Here is a 21382-nt window from a genome sequence, read left to right on the forward strand (position 1 = left end):
TGCGTATCGATTTTTGTTTATGTTCAGACCGGAACGCAATCGTTCCGTTCTGCAATTTGCGCGCCAAAATAAGCGAATGCTTTTTAACGCGCATGTCCATAATGGAGATAGATTTCATCATTTCGATTTATCTCTGAGCTATCTCTGAATTTTTTAAACAATTTGAATAAATGGAGAATACAAAGGCGCCCCAAAATAAGCAAGCTCGTGGGAAAATTGAAGCCAACCCTAAAAGCAAGGAATTTCGATGTTTGCAGAATGGTGTTGAATCTTTTAAATGGACTAACGACGAGATTCAGCCAATGGTGTTTTTGAAATCCTCCATTTTCTTTGCTGAGTTTATTATTGTCACCTTTTCCTTCCCTCAACAACAACACAGACGCATGCGCCAAGGGCAAAACTCTTATCGTTCCATTTTCTGGACCAGTTCTGCGCGTTCACACGGGAACGGAACGGAACGATTGCGTGCCGTTCCACTTCTCGTATCACTTATTTTATCGTTCCACTTTTTGGAACGGAACGATGTCGTTTGAAGCGTTCCCGTCTGAACACAACCCCTGAGCGTTCCGCTTTTCGGAACGGAAAAGAACGGAACGGAACGATTGCGTTCCCGTGCGAACGGGGCCTTAATGGTGTCATTTTTAGAAGAAACCTTTTTGTTCACTTGGGTATCTACTTCTTTTAACTGTTGCCATTTTAATTATACACAAAGTGGCATTTAGCCGTCCTTCCTAAGCACATGGAAAGTCAGAAATACTTTTCTTTCAACTACATGAAGATTGCATGAAGAATGGTGGTACAAGAACTTCAATCTTGCCCCGTTTTGGAAACTGTTCCATACTTCATAGCACGAAATTATTGAGCGCAGATTAGCACTTATCACGATACTTCAAAAATATGAGTACAATTTTTGTGTCGATTGTGCCTGCATTGTAAATTTCATGTTCGTTTTCTCATTAGGACTCCATTGTTAACAATCTCTATAGGCAAGCGGCACTGATTGGGCAACCTCAACAGTCATGTGCTCGCGTTTCTAATTGGCCTATTTCGATCCACAACTGGGTATATATATTTCCTAGCGTAGGGTTTTTGATCTATGTTCTGACGTTTAATACTCTGAAGAGTGTCAGACGAATTTAGTAGACTCAAGTGTTTACTTTTTTCAAAGTCATTTTTAAGATTTGTACAACCAAAAGATTGAAAGTATTAAATATGCTCCATCCAAGTCAATAATTGATCGATGCTGTACACTAAATCAAGGATTCTGTGCAATCAAACCTTGCACAATAACAGAAAAACAAAAGTTCTTTTTGTAACTCCAAGAAACTCTAATAACAGTTCAAAATAGTAATTCTAGTCTAACACCTCTAGCAATAATGTCGAGCGAACCTAGTACATGTAATATTCTGAAACTGAGCCAAGAAAAATCAAGAATTCAACGTGCTATTTCTGTTGTTGCATGTATCACCTTTTCATTTGTCTAGGTTAGAATTTTGGCTACAAATTTAGTTACCTGCAAACTTATTCACACTAAAACATCATTGAGAGAACTTAAATTTAAATCGATAATTTAGCCTGTACCAAAATTTATAATTTCAAACAGGTTGTTCATTAAACAATTTGCAAACATTAAACTTCTCGACATGCACCATTCATAGGGTTTCAGATGGAAGAAGAACTTAAAGGGAAGTCGGGTGAGGGCTTTGACAGTTGCTTTCTACTTTAAGGGAAGAAACTTTCGAGGGAAGAAACTTAGGTGTTTTTAGCCTTTTTGGCCTAAAATTGCGAATGTTTGATACGCAAAACTACCTGAAATTCTAAAATTGCAAAAGTTTGTTTTTGTGAAATACCCAAAAAATTTTGCTGTTTATCCTCTTTGAAACTTTAATTACGAATGATTGTTTTGAAAAAACTTGAATATTGTATTAATTGCTTTGCTGGTATCACGTGGAATTAAAAATAGAAGGAAACGTCAGTTGAATAGATTTTTTTTGCGCAAAATTCATGATTTTCACTAAAACGCGAAAGTTTGTTTTTGCGAAAGATCTTATGTGCTACTTTCGCAAAAATTGATTCCAAAATTTAGGCGCTTTTCTCAGTTCGAGAAGCTGTCTTCTTACAAAAAATTCTTCACCAAAAATAATATGACTCTTGGAAGGTCATTATTTGCTAAAAATATAACAATGGCGACTCCAGACAACTACCCAAAAACAACAGCTCCTTGATCTCTATTACATTCAGTTTCAAATTATTTTGCTAGGAAGTAGGACAGTCTTGACTTTGTGCAAAATTTGTAATAGATATTCTATATACAGTAATTATTCAGTTATCTAACCCACCGTTTATCATGACTTCGATTATCCGTTCCGTGAAAAATTTGAAAAAACCTAAGGAAAATTTTCAGCATTTTTGATGATTTGTCGGGAGCGTTATGAGTATTTTAAGAGCATTGGGTGCATTAGATTGTCCGGAATTTCGATTATCCGGATTAATTTCAATTATCCGGAATTTCGGATTTTCCGCGCGAATCTTGAACTCCCGTGTCCCGAGAAGGCCGGTAACTGAATAAGCATTGTAGTAGAAGTTGGTCATAGTGGAGCCCTGTGGAAGGCGCGCAGACTTCATTTTCCAACGTGGTTGTTAAGCCAGCATGCGTGTTAGGGACCTTGGCTTTGACTGCAATATTTCAGTTGATGAAAATTATTCTCTTCAACTTTTGCATAAAGGACCCGTAATTATTTTTCTTTACATGTCTGAGGGCCCGGGTGGCGATCGCCATTTTGCCACCCGAATCAGACCGCACCTGTGTACGACGTTTTCCTACACACTTTTTAACTACAAGAATAATGAATTAAGACTATAAGAATATAAAGTCTCAGATCGCCTAAATTTAAGAATAATTGAAGCATAATGCAATCATAATACAAGGCAATCTTCACTCACATCATGGTTTTTCTCTCTTTCAACAGTCTCCACAAACTGAAAAAATTTCTTACTTTTGCTGGCATTCAACTATGAAACTCTGTGTCAGCGGAACTGAAAATGATAAATAGCAAACCTTGGATAAAACTTTTGAACAGATACATATCGGTATTACCTTACTATTTTACTTTCAAATATCATTGCGTTACTTCTGTGTCAGTTTTGTCCATCTTGTTGATTCATTTGTACAGATTCTTATTTATATTTAGTGATTTCCTACTGTTGGATATTCAAACTAAATCTACGTCGATTGCAAAATCTAAAACACAGGCACCGCGCACCGGTCTAAAAGTGGGTGGGCCGAAAAGGGAGTGATCAAAAATCGTTGAGGCCACGTCCTTAAGAGCCCAGGAAAACGTCCCTTTTAGAAAAGACCTGCTTCTTTCAACTTACTTTTTATAAGCAGTCCGATTCAGAGAAGCTATCAATTACTGTAGAAATAGATATAACAATATAATACACCAAAATGTAAACAAAAAGGGTTCCCAGTCAAGAAGAACTGCTACTTCTGAGGATCCGTTAGATTAAATTTTCCAAAGTTTCGTTAGAGTAAACTTTCCAAAAATTGTCTTACCTATTATTGCAAAAAAGTAGAGGGGGCTATAGACCCTGCTAGCCCAACGGCTGCACGATGCCTGTAAACACTCCAATAGGATACATGGCTGGACAGCTTGTTATGAGGTTTTTTCATGTATTCTTCAGCCTACAAGCTTTAAGTTATATTGTTATAGATCATTTTTCTTACAATAGTTTCCAAATAAAACATGTCATTTCTATACTTCAATATATTTTTATTAGCTTGTTAATGTTTCAAATGTGCCACACATAAATTTACAAACGCGTGCTGGCCAGGGCCGTAAATCTGTCATGTCAATTGGGGGAGTCAGCAGAGCGAATGAATATAAAGTGTGCAGTGGGTCATGGCACCACCAAGCAATTTATGGTAAGTGTTGTGGAAACAGTTTGAGGGGAAAACGACTTAGAAAACAAAAATCAAGATAATTGAATTTACTTAGAATATTCAGCTGTATAAAAGGTACTTACAACTCTTAGGACGCGACTTTCATAAAATTTGATGGATATACGTAGGAGGACCGACCATGGTTGGGTCCGACGCGAAAGAAATTTTTTGAAATCATACCATCTAGAGAGGCTAAAAAAGCATCTCCCAGACCAAGTTTAACAAAATTCTATACCGCTGAGGATAGACAATTCGACGTTTCTCAGAAGAACACAGATTATTTTTTTTTGGGAGAAATTGGGTAGGGGAAGAGTCATGCTAAAACTCTATTGACAGACGTTGGGAGAGGAAAAATAGGGGATCTTTGACTCAGAGTGCACATTCTCGGTAGTTGCTTTTTTCGAAATTTTCGCAACATAGAATCTCAATACTGACATTATTCGCTTTTTCAAAACGTGTGCTTTCTATTCAAGAGAAAGCTTTATTCCTGAGGCAATATTGGATAAAAAAATAAGGATATATCAAAACCTATTCGGGCTCAAAAAGAAAATTTCTCAATTACATTGAGGCTGGGCAAAATTCATAGTATTCTAATAATAAAGAGTGTAGTCATTGCCTCTCTCTTTATTAAATGCAAAGGTATTTCATTATTGGCGTAGTACTTTGGCGCAATTCACTTTTAATTCTTGCTCTCTTTGTCTCTTGCCTTTTTTTCTAGATACAGTTAAAAAAACTCAGAATTTCTTTTTTTGTGTCTATGCTATTTTCATGTCACTAAATGTGCAGTTAAATTAAGAAGGTATTATGGAGATCTTGGTTCCATAATTCAACTAATAGAGATCCATAAATGAGGAACTTTAAGAATTAGATTTTCAGTTAGGATATTTATAAAAAGGCTTGTAATGAACAGTTGTGTAATTTGGATTTGTCGAGATTTATGGTGACTTAAACGATTCTTTTCTGACATATTTATTTAGATTTATTCAAGGGTGGACCGGTGTATAAGATATTTGGGGCGATTTGCCCTTTGAGCACAGTCATCAAAAATAGACATTTCGCACTTGACACCATGACTTAGTTTAGTTCTAACCCAGCTACCATGGATTCCTTGCTTTAAAAGAAAATCACGATAATTTCTGAAAAAGAATCATTTGCTCCAGATTTGGGGGGTCCAGTCCCTTCCGTCCCCCCTTGGATTCACGGCCCTGGTGCTGGCTAAACGATGGGCAAACTCTTTATATTCTGCCAAAATATTTCAATTTAAAATTGAAATTTTGTAAAAGGTGTTCTAAATAGATTAGGTTTTGATTGGTAGTGGATCCTTCAAAGAATATTTGTAAACTGTACTTATTTTCGTCATGTAGCAAGATTACCGAGATACTGGGGGGGGGAGCGTTAGCCCAAATTTTACACTTATTTATCAGGGTTGCCCCCCCCCCTCCCAAAAGAAAAAGAAGTTGTATCTCGGTCTTTGTTATGTAGTGTTAATATTAATACATGAGTTAAAAGGGAAAAATACAACATTTTCTGGTTTAATTACCGTTTTACACACAAATTTATGGTTAAATACGAAATATTATGGCAAATGCAGTAGGACATCACAGATTTGATATTGTTCACAAAACTGTTAACAAAGTTTATAAATCCTGCCCAGGCCAACCTCGAACCAAAAATACTGAGATTAAATTTTCAAGACAAGAAAATTCAAAGTGAGTTTTCTTAGAAAAGTGAAAAAATTGTTAGGTGTTTAGGTGCGTGCTTTTGTTTTACAACAATTGAGTTTATTCCCATTTGTTGTCTCCTTGACAATGCTACTTGAGAGTCAACAAAAGCAAACAAAATGGCCGGTCATTGAACTTGTACGCGATTTTCTTCTTCCACGAGGTGTTTTCAGGATCATTTGTGTTAGTGTAGATTATTTCTTAACAATTAGAGCTGCTTATCTTTAAGTTCTGGGAATATTCAAAGAAAGGAACCTTGTCTTATTTATTTTCTTACAAAGGATCCCAAATTGTCTTAGCAGATTGAAGCCAGGATGGCCTAAATTTTGAATGTTTTTGGTGAGTGTTCCAGTTGCCAGCATAAATAACGAATCATTTACAGTTTTCATCTTTTGAATATGAGCGATAATATTGCTGTTCATTCTGATAAGCATTTTGAGTATCTTATGGAGGATTCGGAAAATGAAACACTTGGGTTGGGAAATATTCAACGTGATGTCGGCAGACCTGTGTCATCGTCAACGGACACTAAATCACAAAAGTTTGACATGTTAACTTTAGGAGAAGGCAAGAGTGCTGATATCGAGAGTCATTATGAAGTGGATGAAAACACAGATATAAAGTTTGTAAATAAAGAGAGAAGTAGCATGTTGGAAACAGCTGTCGATGAAGATAATATTCATGTTGATAGAGATGACGAAGTTGATAGACTAGAAGAGTTGAAAAGACATTACAAGAAGTTAGAGGAAGACTTTGGAAATATGGAAAGAACAGGAGTCGCTGATTCATTAGAAATGCCAGATTTCGGACACGAACTGGAAGGCAATGAGCCCCCTTTTCATTTTGATCAAGATGGTTATTTATCACATGCTGGTGAAAGTCACTTTCAGAAGCAAGAAAATGTTCAAAATAATCATAATGATTTGGGTAATCAAAGGAAAAGACAAGTTGATCTTGGTGAAGATACAGCCAGAAAAGATTTTAACCCAAAACCAGGTTTCAAATATAAAGAGCCTGTTCCAAAATTTATTGCTAAAAATAGGATAAAGGTTGGTAAAAAAAGTCAAGGTTCTTATTGTCAGAAGTTCTTGTCAGAAAAAAGAGGGTCAAATGAGATAGAAAACAGAGCAGGTGACAATACTTCTTGTCTACCTTTGCAAAGTAACAGAAGTGACATTTTACCAATTGAAAATTATGAATTGAAACAGAAAAGGGATATTGGATTAATTATGCAGCCAGAAGTAAGGAATAAACATTTTGTTGAATATGAAAATGATTTTGTTCCAAAGGAGAGAAATACTCATGTCATGATGCCACAAAATCCGACAGACACAAACAGGTTTGGAGAAGATATTCAGATTTCCAGGCTTGACAATATGATTAAAGAGGAAGAATTAAACTTGAAAAATAACATTTTAGATTCTTCTATGCCGCATATTGTGGATGATTATAACTCAGAAATGCAATATTCATCAGGTTATTTACAAGCTGGATCTTACCCAATCCAAAACAAATGTAGCGTGACAGAAAATGTAGAACCAATGTTGCACCAGTGGACAAACCATCTATCTATTCAAAAAGAAGAAGATACCAGGAACTCAAGTTATGCAAAAAGACATTATCTTAATATTGACAAGCAAAACACATCACCAAATGATGGCCAGACAAGTTATGCTGCCCAGCATCTTGGCAAAAAGAAGGAAGTTTCATATAAAAAATACAGCTTGAAAGATTACAAAGCATTGAATAAAGAAATAAAGCTTCAAAGATCCTTAGGACCTGACAAAGCATCTGAAGAATATTTGGAGAAGGTAAGGTTGCTCAGCAAAATCTCAATTAAGCTTTTGTTCTGAACTATGTATCAATCTTTATAGTAACCAATGGATAGAAGCTAACTGTCAAATGGGTAACTTATTATGTACATTACTTATGATTTCCATAATTAATTACAGGTTACATCGTGTTGTGTCACTTGACACTCCCAAATGGGGTTGAGGCTGGGGGTCAGTCTGGAAAGAAAATATTACCAAATGGAGACTTGGATGAAGATAATTTGTAACTTGAGCCTCAGCTGATTTTACTGAGAATTTTGCCAATTAGAAAACAAATTGTGGTAAACCCCTTGCTATCATTCAGTGTGTAGATTATTGGGAGGTCAGGGGTTTTAAGGGGTAAAGGCTATTATGGCTACATTATACTATTTTGGCAGATAAAGCAGTGCCCATATTAAGCACTGTGAGGTGACATATTATTAATGAAAATTCAAAGTAAAACAACTTTATCAAATTTATAGAAATCAAGAGCAGATAAGCTGAAAGATTATGCATCAGCTGTTTCATCATATAACAAACAGCGGCTGGTGGTGAAGAAAGCCAAGTCAGCCCCTATGCCAACAATCAAAGATCGCCAGTTGGAGTCAAAAAGAACAGCTGTAAGATTTTATTTTTGTGGAATAGTAGAGCAGAGAAATTAGAGCAATTTTGGTTCAGTTGAGTTCAGTTCAGTTCATTTTGAAAATTCTTCTTCTACATACATACAGAAGCCACAAAAAACTATCAAAAGTGTATAAGTATTAAATGAAGACTAGTTGCAGGGAATGGAACAAAATATAAGAATACAAAAATACTATATAAAGACATTTGAAATTTGTATGGAAGAGGAATTTTCTTAGAGGTGCAAGGATTTGGGTTCAAGTGAATGAATATCAAATACATATGTTTCGAGAGGAATACCCTTACTCAAAAGTGCTTCTTGCAACCGTTCTATATTTACTAAAATTGTTATTTGTTAACAATGTTCTATTCAAATAAGATCAAAGCAGCTCTTTTACATAATGAAAGTATCTAGTCTGTTTATTTTCTCAAAAAAAAATTTTAAAAATTAAAATCTCCTGCTAGTCTGATGTTAGTCTCTGGTTACTTCCAGTTGTCTATGAGCAGAAAAAATATCTATCTGTAAATGCTCACATTTTTTGTTTTTATGTACATGTTACTTATATTTTATTTTATTTTTCTTTTCAAATTATCTGAACCCAAGTCAAATCTGAACAGTGCCAGGAATAAATATTTTTAAAAGGTGCTACCAAAGTGACCTACAGCAGGCAGTTTCTGAACACCTAATGTCTGACATCTTTCTTGGGCAAGGGGATATTATTGTGTGACATCTTTATTGTATGTAAAATATTCACTCAATGGTCAATAAAGTTCTGAAGTGATGACATCACAAAATTTTGTTTTGGGAAATTTTGAATTTTGATAACTTAACCTGAAAGAGCATTGTGAAATACCTCTAGATTTGCAAAAGCAGTTAAAGGTGTAACAAATTGTCAGAGTTGTGGCCAGATGAGAACAGGCCCTTGCCTCATCAAACCTAGCCTGTAGCTAGGTCTCTGTACATAACTTTATAAACAGAGCCAAAATAACAGCACCAGTTAACAATTTTCAAATCTTCTATTGGCTCACCTGGTTTTTGATTCATTGGCCTGCTTTTGCATATTTGGAAGTATTTCAAATAACTTCTATGTTATGTGGTCAAAATTCAAAAGTTTTAAAAGTAGTTTTTTTGTGACATCACACTTGAGAACTCTATAGCTCCAACCGAATTTAATAATTGTATTTCTGGGAAATTGATTTCATTAATCTCATTAAATTTTGACTTTGTTTGAAGGCACTGGAATATGCAAGAAGCATTAAAATTGGGAAAGGAACCAGAAGACTTTCAAATGGACAAGACCAAGTACGATCTTCATCTGAAAAGAGTGACAGGGTTTCAGCATTAGAGATCATGAAGCAAAGACATGAAACTGAGAAACTAGCTATTGAGAAAATGAGGCAAAACCTTGCTAATATAATCAAGGAAGTAAAGTCATAGATGACTTTTCCCAGTATCTTTTGTTCATAGTATATTAATATTACCATAAATAAATCTTTATATACAGTTCAAATCTGTTATAAGTTGAATTCTGAGTTTAGTCAGTAATAGTGTCATAAGCTTGAGTTTCTATTCATAATATGACAGACTTGAACTTTTGTGCACAGGAACAGATTCTTTGGCTTTACAAAAACAGATTGGGTTGACTATATGGTCACTTCTTATGCCATTTAATGGGCTGTTTACCTAAAAAGCACAATTTTTAGCTATGATAAGTTTGCTCTGTAGCTTGGCTGGCTTGCTGTGCCAATTGAATTCAATGAGCAAGGTTCTGTCATTATATAAGACTTTTCAACCCAGTTCTAGCAACCAGCCCCTTCTAGACTAAATGGATTTGTCTGCAAACTAGTAAAAGAAAGACTTGTAATTTATCCCCACTGCACTGATCCATACTCATTTCATTTTGGTGTTCAGATTTACAGAATCCTTTGATGTCACCAAGGATTTACTTGTGTGGATCTATTCATTCACAAGTCCAGTGTTATTTAGTAAACAAAATTTGAGAACATATTCCTACCACTACCAACTTGACTAAATTCAGGATCTGCTTATTCAGCTCAAATTCCAATTGTAATTACAAGTTATGCTTTGGCATATATTTCATTGTCATTAAGAAAAACTTTTAATTTTGATTATACATATATGCACTTATCTTGTTTAGATTTCGGATAGTAAACATTTTTTCAAGCATAAACAGTTCAAAATTCTTATGGCCAAAGTTTTTAAAAGACTTGCACACAGCATTGCTTTGATTAAGCCATATTTACTCAGTCGATTTAAGGTTTCATTTCAAATAAAACTGTACTTCTGTCTTTCTTTTATAATTCTACATAAGTCATGTGAATTATATAGTTACAACAACAAACAAAATGTAGTATTTGTTTTTGTCAAAGGAGTAAGCTGCAGTTGTCTTGATCTGAATACAATAACTTGGCTTTTTGAGAGCTTGAGAAGAATATATTTCAAGTGTCCCAAACTGCCAGAAAAATAAGTATGAAATAAACATACTGATAAACTGAATAGAAATTAGACATGTCACTTTTTCACTGAAGACCTAATTATGTATACTGAATACAGAATTCGCTGTTGATCCAATGAAAATGTTTCACGTCACAGGCATGCAGACTGTACTGGTAACAACATGATTCTGCATGTCATCTTCAAAATTTTGCGGTACGAGAAACATATTGTCGCATCCCATCTATTCGCATTTCATCAAATCTTTAGGATCTTATCCAAGACTCAGATTTTTGGTATTGGTCTGTGGGATCTGCACACCTTTGGAGGAAATCCTTCTATTTTCTTAGTAACTCCGTATACATTCATCCTTTCATTTTGGTGGAAATCTTGTACGCCAAGAGTGATTGCCTTCGAGTTAAGTTGCATTTCGATTAATTGATAAATCTTTTTGAAAGTATGGTTTCCCAAAAATGGTTTCCCATAAAACACAAAATTCGTTCAATCATCACGCCGAAGATGTGTGGTAACTCCACGCGGGACATATTCAGGCCTAACTACATGGAATGCACCCTGGGTTCGATGTTGATGTTTAAATTATATTGAATTCTGATTTTGACTGGATTTTATAAATGCATTGGATGGCTGTACCAAATTATGATATTTGGCATATTTCTGAAGCAAAACTTTTAATAAGGGTGTATCAACACAGTTATCAATGTTTGGTAAAGCTAAGGCAATGAATGGTGCCAGAATCAGTCCTTGGGGCACTTTACAGTGTTTTTTCCGGTAATCACCGTTTGAAAATACTATTATTGCGAGCCTCTGATGTCTTGATACATGTTACCTCAGAATGTTTCTTCCTGAGTGACTCTTGAACAAAATAACCTCGGACGGCCTTCGTTTGTCAGCTATCAAGAACCACATTGTCATCAACATATATCAACATCAGTAGCACACGAGTACCGCCCATTTCAGAAACGTGTTTTATTGTTGCTGCTGCTGTTTTTAAATTTTTGTTTCTTTGTTTTTATTGGGGGTTGGGCTCTTGATTAGTTTTACCAATTTAGGGAGCTCCTCCTTAATAAGTCGATTTTAAATTTCCACAGTAGTGTATTCTCCTTAATATTGTACGGTTTCTTGTAAATTAGTAGTTGTACAATAATTATGTAGAAATGTATTTAGGGTTGATTGATAAATGAATGAATGAATGAATGTAAAAAGGATAGATCTATTGGATTGTCGCCAAGGATTGACAACAATAGGAGCGAAAGGAATTGTTCTATGGAAACAAAGGATTTTAAAAATTTATGGAAAGGTACGAGACCTCCTAATAACAATAGTAGCTGTCAGCCAGTTTCAACCCTCTTTTTCCTTGTACAAAAACCTTCGATTAAAAAGTAGGAATGTCCTTGCGATCACTTTCTAAAACTCTTCAAACTATAAAAGAGGTCGCTCCTTATCCCCGTCTATCAAATTTTGGACTTGACTATAATCCCCCCTTATTACATACCCTAATTCATTCCCGACCTCAGAGTATGGATCAAAACGCGACGGACTTTTGAAGCATTGTTAACTTGCAAACGGGATGTAATGTGGAAAGCATATAGGTGAATTGCAGATGCTTCTAACATGCGACACATCTTCAAGTCAAAGCAGCCCAAAGTGCGATGCACGTGGGACAATGTCCCTTTATCCCTACTTGGCTCCGACAACATTTCTTCATATTCCACACTCTAAAAATGGTTAAAGTATCCTACCTTTCTGGCCTTCGATATGCCTGTATTAACACTTCTCAAACAGTAACTTCACTCAGTGATGCAACTGCCTGGTGCGAACTAGCATGATTTGACATATCTCCGCCAAGACAGTGCTTGATCCAGAGGTAACCTTGCCAATAACTTGAGCACCACGGTATAACAGCTAGACAGATTTCATTAAAAAAACAAGGCTACTTACCACTATGTCTGTGCAATAAACTCTCGCTTCTTTCCTGATACAGGTCAAGACAGCATCTCATTTCGCACAGCAAACGAAATGAAACTAAGGATGCACATCCAAGTTGTGTTCACGTTTCTTCGTCCCGAGGGTCAGGCGGATTGAATGCATTGTTTTTCAATCAAAATATCCTCCTTTGAGAATAACTTGCGTCTTACAAAAGAATTGAAAATTTTTTTTCAATTAATTACTTGAAAACGTAGAAACGTATCTATTCGATTATAAGCCGCGGCTCGTAATTATTTTTTGGCACGTTCTGCTTCGGTTTATAATCAAGGACGACTTACATTAATTTATCCAGATACTCCCCAGCTCTCCTGCTACCTTGAAGATTTATATACATCATTACATGTAACTTTTACTTTTGATGTTTGAATAGTTTTTTTTGCATGCATCTACCTATTATATTGTTACTGTAGTTTACTTGTGAGTTTACTTGCATCGGGACACTTAGCTCAATAGCTCACTTCGAGTTTTTTAAAGTGTCCCAAGCAATTAGTGACTGTATTATATGATTTATATTAACTTCAGTATTTCTGTATTAGTAGTTAATGGATTCTTTGGTTATTAATTTGTATTAATTTTTAGGTGTTCCTTTTATTTACCAAATGGACAAACGTAGAAAGAAAACAGAAGGCCCACTGTGAGGCCAAGCATATGTTGAAAAGAAAACAGAACGCCCCCTTTGGAAACTGAAATTTATGAGCCACAGACGTAAAAAACGAACTGAGCAAAAATTTGAATCTTTTTGAAGAACCCAATAGCATTTTCTTGCTTACCCTCTGAAGTACACTTGCCTGAAGTCTACAAAAATATTCAAAGAGAGGCAGTGATGAATGAAAAATACTAAATTAAGCATGAAAAGAACAGTACAACACCAGATTAACCAGACTTGCTCACAAAATGCACCTTAATCAAAGATAAACCAATTGGCAGATCTAGATCAATCGATTTCACTTTCTTAAAGGGCCACTCCAGCCCAAAATTTTTATTTCCGAATATGATGAAATCAGACCTCCTGAAAACGAATCTGTTATTTTTTCATATCTTTAGCCGTTTTGTAGTTATTAGCGTTTGTAAATTGGTCATTGAGTTGAATTGTTTTTCAACCGTGTTATCGGAGATCTTCGGATTGACGGCACAGGCATTTTCGGCCTCGGTAAGTTCGCGGCAAGTATCATCGGCTGTCCAAAGGGTCAACGAGAACCTAGCGAAATGGTAAACAGGGCCTAGCAGCGGCATGTTTATTAGAAGGCCAGACTTTTATCTGGAATCGATATAAAGAGAGAAGTATCGCTCATCAGTCTTGATATTCTGATCGAATATGGAAGTTTTTTATCGCACGAATCTTTCTGACAGAGAAGTCAAATTGGCAAAGTAGGCCAGCGAGACAGAGACATGAGGATGTTGACAGACTTTCATGGAATGTTGCTTTTGATGCAGTCTGTTTTGGCAGGACAGTTTTCTGATTTTTAAATGAAGATTCGCGCTTTTTCATCAGCTCTACAACAATAGCGCCGAATGTTGAAACAATGGTCCCTTCATACGTCACAAGGTACTTTTTCCGAAAAAAATTTTGTCGTATTTTTACGGCGATTCTCAACTTTGAGCGTCTATATCTGAAAAACGAGTTAAGCTTTTCAAAAAAAAAATTCACGATGGCTTCTTTTTCTCGACTAACTACCAATTTATGCAAAAATCTCAGAAAAATTTTTGGGCTGGAGTGGCCCTTTAATTTTCGCCGAGGCATGTGTGGAGCAAGTAAAGATCTGACAACATAGCATTTAAGAACAAAATTTAGATAATAACGCAGAAGATACGCTTTTCTGTAAACAATTTTGGCACATCTGATGAGTAAGAATATAACATTCATTCAAAAATTTATATCTGCTTAGTAAAGTTGTTTACTCTAAGCGTGATTCAAAACATACGCTATATCAATATCTCTTAAACACTCAAAGCATGTGTCTGTTCTAAGTTGGGTCGTACATAGTTCTAAGGTGGGTCAAAACTAGCAGTCAAGAATTTTCATCTTTACAAAGTCTGTGTGAAATATGCAGAAAAATGATTTTTGTGGTAGCGCACATAGGCGTCTGAGAGCTAGATTTCAAAAGAAATTAGAAACTCCTAATTTTATATCGTTCTTTGGTAACTACCACCCCCCATAAAACCCTAAACTTTCTCAAACTTTCTTCGAGACACTTGCAAACCTCCCCTGACGTCGTGGTGGACCAAAAAACTTATGTTTTCGCTGTTGCTTGTGTTTAGATAGACTGAGGGTACATGTTGTGCTTAGAAGGCCTTCTAAAGAACTAAGGAGAGAGAGGGAAGCCTTCAAATGTCAAATTGTAAGGCTTGTACAACACTCTTATTCCATTCCACGGTACTATTTGAAAGGAAGGAGTTACATGTATATAAATACCGATATGCCATTGAAAATTATGAGAAATAAGATGAAATGGGTGCGGATCTCATCCACATGCTAACTAACATCACTCGTGACATTGTTTATTGAAGTTCACATCTTAGGACTATACAGTTATATTTAAAAATAACGCATTTGCAAAGATATTTTGAACATTGATGAAGAAATTCTGCACTACTGCTAATATCTATATGGAAAGAAAGATTTCTATCCAATCAATAATCCGAAACCAAATCTACTTGTATTTTTTTGATGATTAATCATACCGCTTAACACAAAGGTAAATGGAAGAGGAGGCAACTTTTTCTCGAAAAAGCCAGCCACAGTCCAGTTGGTATCAACCAGTCCACGAAAAGTAAAGTTAGCCTTAGGAAGGTCCACTTGATAGCCTAAACTAACGCAACCCTCTTGAGCTCTAGAATTGTATTCATACTCTACTCCCACCTGCACGTTTTCGTTGCCTTTGTGGTAATAACTAGTGTGCCATCCTGACTGGCCTAATGTGCCACCAGCGACCCAATTATCTGCAGTGTAACGACCTGATAAAGATAGAGCAGCTGCTTCTTGTCCAGCTCCGTAGTGGTAAAGAAGTTCAGCCCCAATATCAAGACGAGGCATTAACTTCTGCAAATAATGTGCAATAACAATACCAGATTCATTGATAACATCAATGTTGCCTAGAGTTAAGGTGCTGGTGAAATCTTTTCCTCTGTATTCAGAATCAGCCTGTATCATTGAAAACTGTGACTTTTGCGTCTGAAAAATGATTACAAATAATCAGAACCATGCTTAACACTGCATCCTTATACCATTATGAAGACAGAGAAAGAAATTATGCTCCTTCAACAGGTTAAGTTATAAAATCCATTAAACTTGCCAGTTTTGGGTTAAAAAATTGTTTTACCAAAGGATTTGGGTGGCATTCTAACAACTGAACTGTCGTCTTTTAAAATAAACATCTCTGAATAACTAATTCAAAAACACACAACCAGCCCATTCATATTCAGTCCCTTGCTGCAGCTATTGTCTTTTGTGTGGGCCTTGTTTGTCAACAGCCCAGCAGAGCCCTGGATTTATGCTGGTATTAAAGAGATTTACAAGTTCAATGTAACAAACATGGGACTTTGACAACAGGACAGAAATACATGGGCAATCAAATCAGCTGAACTAAGTTTAAAAATAGTCTGCCTCCTTTAACTCAAGAAATCATTTACATAGTCTATGCAGGCAGATATCATTCCCTCCAAGAGATTTATACTGGTTATTATGTTGGTGATAATGGTGGTGACCTAAATGACCTTGCTGTTGTGCTATAAACAGGACTGTAGTGTGTAAAAACCCAGAACCGGTGTTTTCTATCAGTCAGGGAACGAGAAAAAAAATTACAATGTAAGAAAATCCCACATGCACAGCTCTCAGAAGCCCTCAGAAACTGTCCTAAAGGGTCTAACCTTACATTTTCAGTTTAACCTTACAATAACTGAAATATTTATAATTATTATTATTATAACTAAATGACAAAAAGGTGTTCAAATTGAAAGTTGCTTACTTTTCAGGGCAGATATAGGCTCAGCATTTTGGAAGTCCAGGATCACAATGGGCAAGGACCTGCTTGAGTACCCAATAGATAAATTCTGTTCTAAACAGCTCAATTTATTGGTGCTGTATGCATTCAAATTTATAATGATTATAATTTTCCTATGTTTAAATTAATATTCAATTAATCACTAAAATATTTTAAATATATATATGTAATTTGATACTCTAATGGCAAATTGCAACTGGCAAAAAACAAACAATTGCAAAATTGCTTACCTGAACAACTAACTTGCTTTTTAAATTTGGCAAAAACTGGTGAATAATTTGTGCACTTAGACTCCCAGAATTGTCAATGTCACCTAGTATGACTGGATATGCCTAAAAGTTAAATGAATGTTGAATTATTACAAGTCAAATCATCAAATTCAAAAAATATACATAATAGGTAATCATAGGCATCAAACAAATTTTCTTCAATAACTGTTCCAATATACTTATGCAAGAAAAGATAGTAACAATTTTAAGATAAAAGAAGATCAGGCCTTGTGGGGCAGATAGAGACCAATGGTGGGAACAAGGAGCTCTTTGTGTGGTGGAAAAGTTGTCACAATATCCTCCAGTGATAGGTACACTACTTTGCTCGAGAGCACTGCAGATCACGAGTTAGTGTATAGTTTCATTAAAAATTGATATCATTTCCATGGTTTATAGTTCCTACCATTTGTCACCTTACCACTTTTTGCAATGCATATATACATCTATGCTATATATCTAATTTATAGAAATTCCAACCTGGTGAAAATATGTTCTGATGACAAAACTGCTAAATTTAAGTCTACCTGCTTAGTCTAAGGTCTGATTTTTAAAATGGTCAAAACTTTAGTATATATATAGTCTTAAAATGTTTGCATTTTCAAAGCCATGAAAACTTCGACCTTTAAGCATTTCAGAAAAATAAAATGTTACATTAGTTAATTACAGTCAACAAATAAAGTTGTTATCAATCATAGAAGAAACAACACAAAATGACTTTTTATGACATTTGTTGCTTTAGTGTGGTAAAACAAAAGTGTCATGAAATATCTTTTAAGAATTATTTAATTGAGATATCAAGAAGAAAACCATACTAGCCTAAAATTTCAAATCAGTTCAATATGTGATAAATTTTAAAGATTACAAAAGGGTTACCTAAAAGTCATTAATTTTAAAACCAACAAGACCAATTTAAAACAATTTGATATAGTAGGAGCTGCTGTGCTCATTTGTCAGTATCTAGACCAATTTTAGATTCAATAAATTCAACTTTTTCACAAGAAGGGATACTTCCTAATAACATTAGGTATTGATTCAGAGTCTGTAACCCTGTTAAAAGGTTTAGAGTGAAAATACTTAAGCTGAAAAAAGCAGCATATTGATTAAGCAGAATTCTGTGAAATTCCATCTTAAACGTGTTTGTGGAATACATTCATTATATACCAAAACCTACCTCTGCTGGACTTATCTGTTTAGTTCCAACATAAGTTGCACCAAAATGGTATGAGCTTGGCATTGTAGCACTGAGATTAAGGGTGTGGCTGATCTGAAAATGATTGCTCAGTCCTTTATTGACAACAAGCTTGAAGCCTTCATATGGTGTTGGCATCAAATCTAGGTGCAAGAATTTCTTATTTAATATATTTGACAGCAAATTCAAGACAATGTTTCATAAATTTGCAAGGCTTCTTTACATGCTTCAAATTCCCTTCATTTCTATCAAGTACAAGGGGATATTGTCATGGATAATATTCAAATCTTTACACTCAAGTTCAAAATTCTTAAACAACAAATTACTTTCTTGCATCGGCCAATACAGGTCTGGGAATTTGGAAGAAACGCTTGTTTGGTTATGGCAGTTATGATATTAAAAATAAATTTCAATGATTTTTTTGCTTCATGTGCCTCTTTTCTCTATATCTGATTTGGGTCGATCATGCAGAAATCTTTAAACTTCTGATCAACCTCAAAGTCACTTAAGCACCCACAGGCTTAAAAAAGACTTCAAGTACAGAACAGTGGACAAATCTGGAGAGATTAGTGAAATTGGCATTATGAAAACATGCTGAAACCAATGATCAATGGCTTATATTTTTTTAAATTTCCACAGTAGCATCATATTTCATCATTCCTGGGCCTTTAAGCATCTTTTTGCAATTCTAAAATGACAGCAATGTCTGCTCTTTCCATAACCAATTCCTGGCCTGTGATTTGAATAATGACACTAGTTTTACAAGGAAAAGAAAAAGATGTTGGCTTGATTGGCAAGAAGAGTGACAAAGTCTTGTCCATCATCCCATCTGCATCTGGGTCTTCTAGTTCAAACATTTGTCAGCATAAATGTAAAATTCTTAACAGAGCCAACACCTTATCAGGATTGCTGATTAAGTAAAAACTTTTGAAATGACCATAGGACCAATCTACAGTGGAATTCTGATATTGTGAAACCTGGACACGAGTAAAACTAATTTTCTGGTATGATAAAAAATGTCTGGCCCCTTGAATTCTGCTGGTTAAAATTCTTGAACAGTGGTACTTATCTTCATAATTTGATCTCCTTGGATGTTATTACGCTTAATTCGGTACAAATTCCCGAGGTATAAAAAATCCCATATATAACAAATTTTCTTCAGTATGAACCTAATTGTAGGTTCCTTCATCTTAATTTTCCTCGATAATGCAAACTTTTCTAAAAATGTTCATCGCTATTTTGGTCTACTAATTCCTGGTGTATATTTATCACTATTTCTTGGAGGAATCATTATTGTCATGGCAAAACATACATTGGCAAACATGCACTTTTTATGATGCTAAAGTTTGAAACCATTATAGAAACCTTGCAGCATCTAGCCTGGATGGTTTTTGCATTTTTCACTAGTAAATTTTATGCTACGGTTTATTTAAGTCTGAATAACAGGCCATGGACTGCTATTGCTATGTTTGCTTAGTATTCTTCTAGTAAATGGCAGAATTCATCTTACAGCTGAGCTACTTGGATGCTAATTATATTCCAAGTATACGAATGAACTGTGTAGCGCATTTTCCGCTCACACCTGAAAATATTCCACCCAATTTGTCGCACAATATTTTCGTTTCAGAGCCTCTGGCACACCCCAGATCTCGTCGAAAAGTGCCAAACATTCTAGTCTGGGCTGTAATCATATAAACCTCAGTGATGCAGCATTTATTGTTCAATTTTAAGAATGCGTTTTAGTTGCCGAAATTTTTGCAGAATTTATCTAAGAAATTTTTGCGAAATCTATTTCATTTACAATAATGTTTTGGCTCTATTATTAAACGATGTAAGGGTGTTCCTTATTAGGCCTTTTATATTATACTTTACCTCTGCACTTCTTGTGAATGTCCTCATAACTTCCAGGGTTTTTCCTGACCTCTTCAACAGGAGTGTCAGCCTTGCTTTCCACTGGTGGTGAAGGAGCAGTCATAGGTGGTGCTGGCGGCATGTTGGTAACAGATTGGCCACCCGAGGGTGGTTTAGGCGACGGCTGAGTAGCACTTGCAGCAGAGTTCGCATTCCCCATCTTGAACAAGGAGGACCGCGACTGCACGACTCTACCTCGTGTTCGGTTGATGCTCCTTCACAATTACCAACAGTAGGCACTGACGGTCATCCCATAGAAATACCGTAGAAGCTCTATAAAGCCCTGGGGGCTTTTTGGTCTTTTTTCAGTTCTAGAGGGGTGGCTTAAAAGAGAGGGGGGCATAATATAGAGAGGAGGCTCATTAAAAATTTGAAGCAAAAAAGTTTTAAAAATGTCCTTGGCCATTTTTTGTTATGAAAATGTCATACAAATGTTCTCAAAAAACTTTGCTAGCAGCTTCGAAAGTTTGTGGGGCAATTTGAAGATGCGTATCAATTCAAATCCTTTTAGTGTACTATAATTAGTATCTAAATCAAGTTGCTTGCTATTGATTTTCTTTTTAGCGGAGTTGTAAAGATAAGCGTGTTAGAGGTCTGGGAACGATAAGCTGGTCTAAAAATAGCACTGAGGGTATTTTGACGATGGATGTAAATCTAAATCACATTACGGTGTTGTGATTAGCATTTGTACTAATTTTCATGTCAATAATTTCGTTTTCAACAAAGTTATAGATATAATCAATTTAGGAGTCTGGGAACAATTAAACATTCTAAAAATAGCTTTTAGGGGTATTTCTCAGACTGGGTCCCGACCCCATCTTATTGAGCATATCAAACTGTGTAGTTGTGCAGATTTTTATTCTCTTATCACAATTTGCACAAGATCGTTGTTCCAGAGGCCTTGGCTGCTACACTTCTATGCAGAGGGGTTGCCGAAGTAGATAGTGTTCATTTAACAAGTTGTCATAATGATATACCGCAAATCCCCTTCAAGCCCCCCTCTCAATTAAGCCCCCCCCCCCCCCGAAAAAAAGTTTTATTGATGCCAAAATAAGTAAACTTGACGAAAAACAGAGATTTTCTTTTTATTCTCGTTCAATACATTGCATCAAATCACACCATGTCACTTCCAGCCAAGAAAGATCCAAAGACAAAGATTAAGAAGGCCTTAAGCACGGGTCATGTAAGAGGCCCGATATGGCCCAAGAAGATATTTTAGAGTTAATAATTGATAACGATGAAGATGCCAATATTATTGATATAGAAGGCTGATTTGATGTTTTTTATTTCGCAAATAACAAAAATTAGTTTACCACTATAAATGGTTCTTTATTACAAAATATTTATGAAGCCCCTTCTCTCAATTTAGCCCCCCTCTCTTGTAAGGCCTCCTTAAAGTGAGAGTACTTGCTTACATCTACCTTTTCACTTAGAAAATACTTAATAAACCTAAT

At 35.6% G+C, this 21382-nt stretch overlaps 2 protein-coding genes across 2 annotated transcripts; one reads left to right on the forward strand and one right to left on the reverse strand.

Moving 5' to 3' along the window:
• Positions 1–5763: 5763 nt before the first annotated feature.
• On the forward strand, positions 5764–11901 carry LOC148957150 (uncharacterized). The gene is made up of 3 exons (XM_089115806.1): positions 5764–7475; positions 7958–8095; positions 9331–11901. Exons 1-3 carry the CDS (start codon positions 6063–6065, stop codon positions 9532–9534), a joined length of 1755 nt encoding a protein of 584 aa, XP_088971932.1. The 5' UTR covers positions 5764–6062; the 3' UTR covers positions 9535–11901.
• Positions 11902–14397: 2496 nt separating this feature from the next.
• LOC135684161 (mitochondrial import receptor subunit TOM40 homolog) lies at positions 14398–20132 on the reverse strand. Its single transcript, XM_065199583.2, has 4 exons — positions 19890–20132; positions 18000–18160; positions 16790–16891; positions 14398–15730 (listed from the first exon to the last, which is right to left on the reverse strand). Exons 1-4 carry the CDS (start codon positions 20086–20088, stop codon positions 15182–15184), a joined length of 1011 nt encoding a protein of 336 aa, XP_065055655.1. The 5' UTR covers positions 20089–20132; the 3' UTR covers positions 14398–15181.
• Positions 20133–21382: the final 1250 nt, after the last annotated feature.

Source organism: Rhopilema esculentum, unplaced genomic scaffold, assembly GCF_057945365.1.
Source record: "Rhopilema esculentum isolate cy_ngs unplaced genomic scaffold, ASM5794536v1 HiC_scaffold_37, whole genome shotgun sequence".
NCBI classification, from domain to species: domain Eukaryota; kingdom Metazoa; phylum Cnidaria; class Scyphozoa; order Rhizostomeae; family Rhizostomatidae; genus Rhopilema; species Rhopilema esculentum.